General features: G+C 58.1%; 4 protein-coding genes across 4 annotated transcripts; all 4 read right to left on the reverse strand.

Annotated features, from left to right (window-relative positions):
• Nucleotides 1-714: 714 nt before the first annotated feature.
• Nucleotides 715-2275, reverse strand: H310_12835 (hypothetical protein). The gene is made up of 3 exons (XM_008880040.1): nt 1155-2275; nt 984-1106; nt 715-940 (listed from the first exon to the last, which is right to left on the reverse strand). The coding sequence occupies exons 1-3, from the start codon at nt 2249-2251 to the stop codon at nt 817-819; spliced, it is 1344 nt and encodes a 447-aa protein (XP_008878262.1). The 5' UTR covers nt 2252-2275; the 3' UTR covers nt 715-816.
• A 58-nt stretch (nt 2276-2333) lies between these two features.
• Nucleotides 2334-4387, reverse strand: H310_12836 (hypothetical protein; the record flags this gene model as incomplete). The annotated part of the gene is made up of 10 exons (XM_008880041.1): nt 2334-2433; nt 2485-2747; nt 2797-2917; nt 2961-3226; nt 3276-3410; nt 3458-3591; nt 3657-3741; nt 3785-3961; nt 4014-4182; nt 4272-4387. The coding sequence occupies 10 exons, from the start codon at nt 4385-4387 to the stop codon at nt 2334-2336; spliced, it is 1566 nt and encodes a 521-aa protein (XP_008878263.1).
• Nucleotides 4388-4445: 58 nt separating this feature from the next.
• On the reverse strand, nt 4446-5480 carry H310_12837 (hypothetical protein; the record flags this gene model as incomplete). The annotated part of the gene is made up of 3 exons (XM_008880042.1): nt 4446-4667; nt 4717-4878; nt 4926-5480. The coding sequence occupies 3 exons, from the start codon at nt 5478-5480 to the stop codon at nt 4446-4448; spliced, it is 939 nt and encodes a 312-aa protein (XP_008878264.1).
• Nucleotides 5481-5493: 13 nt separating this feature from the next.
• On the reverse strand, nt 5494-6200 carry H310_12838 (hypothetical protein). Its single transcript, XM_008880043.1, has one exon. The coding sequence runs from the start codon at nt 6082-6084 to the stop codon at nt 5533-5535; it is 552 nt and encodes a 183-aa protein (XP_008878265.1). The 5' UTR covers nt 6085-6200; the 3' UTR covers nt 5494-5532.
• Nucleotides 6201-6895: the final 695 nt, after the last annotated feature.

A 6895-nucleotide genomic window follows, 5' to 3' on the forward strand; every position in this document is an offset into this window, starting at 1 on the left:
AGCGTTGGCACAAGCCGAGGAGTCCAGCATAGCCAGTGCTTGCTGACGCCTTCTCGCCTAAATGCTGGTCGACCCAGGTTGGTTGGTGGGTCTTTATTCACGTGACCATGTGGGATCGCATGAAATGTACCAAGTCGTCAGTAAATTTCATTACGACGGGTCTACCTTGGCCTCCAAGGGTGGGGCGTTGCTTATTGCGCTGGGTTGACATGTAGCGGTCTTTTTTACTCCCTCACGATAGCCACGCATGTTCAACGTATCCTTCTAAAGCGCAAATAGAACTCAGAAAGCGTCGAGTTCTCCTAAGCAATCATCCACTTAATGAGAGTGTCGATCCTATATCGCCGCTGGGCGCGCTGCAGGAGGACCGGTGTTGGCATCAAAGTTCAAACTGCGAGGGATTTTCGAATTGACCAATCACATTGCGTTATAATCCAATCACTGCGTGAAATGTAATTGTGACTCTATTTCGCCGAAACGGCATCACTCATCAGATGCTCAAAATTTTACAGTATTCGAATACTGTACTACATATTGACGAGTTTTTGTCAAGTCAACTGCACTTGCCTTGGCTGCACTGGTCGTAGACAATCCCGGTTTCCCAAGTGACTTCAATTGTTACGGCCATCTCCATGCCTTGGATCGACAACAGCACGAGCCACAAGTCGGTCTTGGTCAAAGGCTAAATCATGCAGCCCACGACATGCCGTCGTATAGTTTACAATCCTACGCAGGTTGTGCCAAGATTGGCAAAAACTGGCGTACTCCTTGGATTCTGTAGCTGCGTCAGGCGGCACGTTCCAATACTTAATTGAGTTAGGCTCCCCGATGTCTCCGAACGTCTATTATCACGACGGTGACGTTGTCGGTGCTGCCCAGCTCGACGGCCATGGCCGCCATTTTCGTCGCCATTTCGTTCAGCGGCAAGTGCGAGTGTGTCCTACACGGAGGTTCCATTTCGTCCCGCCCTCGGCCATGCTTACCTTATGAAGACCCCCACCGCATCGTTGCTGAAAACATCCCACAACCCGTCCGTCGCCATCACAATGTATTCGTCGCTCCCTTGCAACATATACCTCGTCACGTCGGGCTCGGCGACAATATACCTGTGCCGCAGTCAACCGCCTAGTCCGTTCATGGCGGGTTCGCCTTACCTTTTCAGAGGGAGGTCCCCAAATGCCCGCGCGACAGCCAGCATCCCGTTGACGCGAGGGATGCCTCGAATATTGAGCACGATGCCCCCGGCGGCTTCAATGCGCGATTTCTCAACAGCACAGTTGGGTTTCTGGTCCGTCGTCAACGCCGTCACTTTCACTTCGTTCGACGTCGGGTCCATCGCGCACAGCACAGCGCGGCAGTCGCCGATGTTGGCAATCGTGACTTCGTCGTTTCGTACGACGACTGTGATGGCCGTGCATCCATCGCGATAGCCCCTCGTCGCAGCCATGTCCAAGAACAGCTTGTCCATCTGCAAGCACGCCGCCAGCAGCGCGTCCCCAACGTTGGTATGGAACGCATCGGCGGCCGCGACACACATCGGCAACACTTGCGCGACCACGGACGAGCATCGACGTCCAGCATGGCCGTCATAAACGCCATAAAATTGGCTCGTGCTGGTGCTGCTCGCGCCAGTTTTGGATCCCCGCGGCAGCCTTGACGGCCCGACGCACGACTCGACCGGGGTCAGCGTCCACGATGCGAGTGGGGAGGTCGTGTCGGCGTCCATCGTGTTGTCGCGAATGACCGTGTCTAGCGTGGTGCGCATCGACTGCGACGAGTCGACATCGGCTGGATGGTTGACATCTCGTTGGCGCTGATGCATGACCAGCGCATGCGCGTACGCTTCGAGGCTCGTGATCACGCGAAACGTGTCTTCGTTGTACGATCGGATGCCGCGGCTCGACGCCGCGCCAAACAGCGCTCGATGCGTCGGCTCAAACGCGACGATCGGGTCCACTAAGCACTGGGTGGCTGGAGCAGGCGGCGCAAGTGTCAACGATGACGATGACGACGACGCCAAATGCGCCACCGTGGACGACCGTCCACGTGGTCGCCGCCGCCACCACGTCCCAATCGACGACGTAACAAAAGTGTACGCGGTGTAGCACGGAGATAACAGCGACGTCGATCCACCGCGGAGGATGGCGTTGCCGTCGATGATGGTCGAGTTGGTGCGGCGCATGGTCCGCTTGGCCACAAACGGCGGCGGCGGGTGGTGGTGGGGACTGCCGCGTCCTTGTGCGGCAGCCATGACGACCGACTACAAAGACGAAACCGCACACGACGACGGGGCAGTCCATGTTATATTTAGCCGCAGTCGTCGTCGAAACACTCTATGGCGGCAACGCCGCGTGGCGGTAAGCGCGCTCGAGCACCAACAACCCATGGAGCAACATCGACGCGTCGTCCGGGTCGAGGCTCAATCTCGAGATTCTACGGGGCTGCGATGACACACACACAGTCGGGCACAGATACTAGACGTACTTGCGCCGGAGGAGGTCCAGGGTCGCGGCATGCACGGCAGCATTGTCTTCCTGGGCCGTGCCGTTGTCTGAAGGTGGCACTGCATCAGGATCGTCCCATGCCGACGAATCGCCGTCGTCATCGCTCGGCGCGAGGGATGGCCTGGACGATCCGCAGCAAATCGTGGTCGACCGACGACAGACGATGAGCCCATCTCCAGCAGCATCGACCGTCCCATCGACGCGCTTCGATCGTGAAGGCGGCACATTGCTCGTCACTTGGACCTGCAAGAAACGACGTCGATCAAGCTTGCGAAGGAATCGAGGCACAGACCTCGTCTGAAGGCAAGAGCACGCGATGGAGACGGTGCGCCGTGGCACGGACGTTGCCATCAATGGTGCCCTGCCGCTCCATCGAATCACTCGGGCGCAGCGTGTAGTGAATGCGCTTGGCCCTGTGTCCACCATGAAGGAGAGTCCCGACGAGACATTTCCCACCGACTGGCAAACTTGAGTGTGTTGTGGGTTTCGGTCAAGCACGGAAGGGACGGCGATATTGTGCAAAGCATGGCGAGAGAGGCGTGCGGACCGAGGGACGGTTCCAGTAGCCGCGTGAGCTGCGAGTCGCCGTATGGAAGGTCCGCGCGTTCGATCATGGGATGGTGGGTCATTGTTTCGTGGCTCCGTTTCCACATGATGTGGCCAAATGCCAGTAAACTCTTGTTCAAGCCAGGGCTGCGTCCGTCACCTGGCGCTGGGACCACCTAGACGTGCCGGGCTCAACGACTCGGTCGACGATAGCAACGACCCTACCGCCCGAGTCACACTTTCCGACGCAGCCAAGTCGACAAAGTCGAGCACAGCGACGTGCACGGGATTTAAATTGCCAGGGGAGCGGCGCGGAGCGGCGGGCGACGCGGCTTTCGTGCGTGCTTGCGATGCGATCGTCTGGTCCACTCGGCATCACGTGAATGAATCCAGATACCGGACTCTACCACGCGCAGCACGGTGTGAGCTGTCCCATGCCGGCCTTGTTTGGCAATTCCTGCATCCAGGACGGCGAGTGCATGGCCAAGGGACGTCACCAGCTCTTCCGTGTGGCCCGCCAGTTGGAAGTTGCCTCTCGGGCCTGGGTAGTCGCCTTGCCGTGAGTTCATCTCCACGTGGTGGACGTTATCTCGCAGAAACATCTACCGTGGACAACCCTCGCCGTCTTGGACGGTGACGGGGCCAGCAGGTCGTGCATGCGTTCATCGGTCCCAATGTCGACATACGCCACCTTCATGCATGAATGAGGACGCTCCCATGACACGACATGCAACCTGAATGGCATATTCTGCCGTGTGCCGCTGCTCGTGCACGTGCTCAAAGATGTCTCGAAGGGCGAGCCCAATCATGCCGCCCTTGCCTTGGACCGAGTACGTCTTGCCTGAATTTGCCTGGCCATATACGACGACGAGTCCGTTGTGTGCTCCTCGCATCGCATCCATCACGACGCCCTGTCATGCAACTCGTTTGATGAACGCGCGAAAACACAAGGACGAGTGTTACTCTGGCAAGGGAGGCATATACGACGGCCGTGGACGTTTCCGGCGGAAAAAGACGGTCGAATGTGTACGCAGTCGGGGGCTCCTTCACGCGCCTCTCGAACGCGGAGGCTTCCGCAGACGGCGATGTGCAATCGGCTGGAAAGATTTGCTGCGAGATCGTGCGGTTGTGCCTACACCCAGCGACCACACATGACCCCATCACGAACACGCAAGGCAGCCATGTCTCGCCGCCGCCGACATGGACGTGCGAGAGCCATACCACGTCCACGCGTTCTTATCGTACTTTGCGCCCTCCTCATCTTGCATCCACGGACGAATACGGACTCCGATCCTCGCGCGCTGGGGCACTGGCGCCGTGCCGGCCGACGTCGTCATGATCGACACACTGGCAAACCTTTCACATTCGATATAGTTATTAAATAACAAAGGAACGTCATTGCAGCCCGCGCCACCGAACGAGCACGACGACGGCCGTGATGTTGTCGGTGCTGTGCGACTGCCGCTTGGCTAATGAGACGATGGCCGCACTGACGGCATGTGCCTGGTCTGCGTGAGCCAAGTGCTTCGAGCGACGGAGGGTAGCGTCCACGCATTTCTTAACGCGAGCGTTGGATGCGACCTCCCACACACCGTCGGACGCCACGACCACCGTCACCTAGGGAAACTCTTCTCATCTACGTCCTGGATGCCATCCTCCAACGCACGTCTTTATCTGCATGGAGGTCGTAGGATGCGCACTCGGGGTCGCAAATGACTAACCCTGTCTGCTTGCATTCCACGTCACCGATCGACCTCGAACACGCGAGCCCACCAGGGTACACGCGCAAGGGCCATCGTTGCACACGGTGGTTCCATCCATCTGCGAACTAGGACATGGCCATCAACTGTGCTCGTCGTGTCCCCAAGGGCTTACCCGTCGAAGAAGTCGCCGAGGCGCCGATAGCGTTGTCTCCGGCATGCGAAAGGAATTGCGAAATGCCACGAACCCGCCACTGTCGTACACCCGACTGGCTTCGTCAGGGCGCGCGGCATTCTGGTCCACGGTTAGCTGCAGGACCTTGTTCGTGATCATGATGGCCCTCGAGTCGCCCACATTCGCCGTTGTGAGTCTGGTCGTGGCATCAGCCGCCATGGTTTCGATGACAACTGCAACAAGGGTCGTGCCGTCAATCATGCCATGCTTCTTCCGCGCCATCGCCAGAAACTCGCTATCAATCGCACGGACACACGCTTCCAGCGCCCCGCACGTGTCAACGCCATAGGCGGGCGACGTCACCAGCTTGGTTTCGAAATTTGCCCGGGCAAACGTTGCAGCTCGAACTCCACAGTGCCCGTCAAACACCGCGACGGCCGATCGATGCGTCGCAATGTCGGACGCGATGCGTGGCAGGTTGGGGAACACCGCGTACACATCCTCGTTGGCGTTGCGGTAGTTGCCGATGTCCGTGGTCGCGCCGACATGCAGCATCGATGTGCCGCGGTGTGGAAAAAAGTTCAGACAGTTACACATTAAAATAGCGTTAAAATTCGATCTCCTGCGGACTCGACACAGGCGGCGCGATGGCGCTGGTGCTCCCGCCGCTGACTCGCCGACGTTGGGTGTCGGTCTCGATGTTCGACGCACTACGTGTTAGCGCTGGCGCGTGCTTTGTCGATCGCGCGTCCTTTTTGTTGCGTGGCCCGCGGCTGGACTGCGATCGCTTCACCACCGTGGACGGGTCCACCTTGTAGTACTCTTTCTCGGTGGAGGCAAACGCCACAGGCGCAACGTCGACCTCGGACTGTGTGTCCGACTTGGACCAGAGACGCTGCTTGACCTTTTTGAACGGCGACGACGACTTGACTTGCTTGATGCGTGTTTCGAGCGTCGATCGCCCTGCCGACGCCGCGACCGCCGCGTGCGAATACACTTTCAGGCCCTTCTCTTTGCCGACGCTGGCCACGAGGGTCGCCTTCTCTTTGCCAACACTGGCCGCGAGACTTGCACCGGCGTACATGGTCTGTCCGGCCTGGTTCGCCATCGATCGGAACGTCTCGAGCCGACTCATCGGCAACTTATCGAATGATCCCATGCGCTCGCGACTCTGCCTCTGTGACACATGCGCGCTTTCTTACTTGGTTTCACTATAGTATACTGAATCCAAACGAAAATGTTGGGACGGTTCGGACCGATTTGGTGAAAATCGCAATATTTTTCAAAATTTTCGCTCCTTTTTGAGCTGGTGTTTGTAACCTTTCGCAAATCCCACTCCGCGCTCAGAACGGGGACGCCGCCACCACGGCCATCGGCGCCGTCGATCCGGCCCTCTCGCACCATGTCGCCCGCCACCTTCACACGGATGGCTGGATGCCATGCAATCGCCTGAAAAATTCTACGAGATGTCGACTACCCACACCCAACGCCCTTTTTACTACACAGCGAACGCGCTGTAGTTCGCAGGGGAGTCTTCGCAACGATCCTTGTCAGCATTGGCGCGTTCTCCGCCGCTTCAACCAAATGAACGGCATGTGGTTGTCCCGACGGAGCGTGTTCGCCTCGTTGTTGTTCGCATCGTGTTCGCCATTACACTGATGGTGAACTGTCGTGGTTGGCGAACAAGTGAAACCTGGCATTATTCGTCGACACGATTACCCCCGTCGTTCGGCATTCATGCCAACGCCTGGAGGCTTTGAATGCTGTCTGGGAGGTCCCTGTCCAAGGGAACGCCAGTGCTGTCCCCACTACCGCCGATCATAAGCTCCTGTGCAATCGTGAGGACCTACCTTGTCCGCAACAAGTTAGGAAGGACGAGGTCATATCTGCATGACTTCGCTCGTTCGTATATGCTCATGATGATGCGCCGCCGCACTGTTGCGACGTAAAATGGAGCGGTGAACAGCTTT

Source organism: Aphanomyces invadans (assembly GCF_000520115.1).
Source record: "Aphanomyces invadans strain NJM9701 unplaced genomic scaffold supercont1.44, whole genome shotgun sequence".
NCBI classification, from domain to species: Eukaryota; Oomycota; class Saprolegniomycetes; order Saprolegniales; family Verrucalvaceae; genus Aphanomyces; species Aphanomyces invadans.

Bases quoted from the DNA above. Each gene is read 5' to 3' on its own strand.
- H310_12835 (XM_008880040.1), bottom strand. From the start codon at position 2,251: ATGGCTGCCGCACAAGGACGCGGCAGTCCCCACCACCACCCGCCGCCG. The intron at 1,107-1,154 runs GTAAGGCGAACC...ACTGCGGCACAG, and splicing joins GGGGACCTCCCTCTGAAAAG to GTATATTGTCGCCGAGCCCG. The intron at 941-983 runs GTAAGCATGGCC...ACCTCCGTGTAG, and splicing joins GCGGTGGGGGTCTTCATAAG to GACACACTCGCACTTGCCGC.
- H310_12838 (XM_008880043.1), bottom strand. From the start codon at position 6,084: ATGGGATCATTCGATAAGTTGCCGATGAGTCGGCTCGAGACGTTCCGA.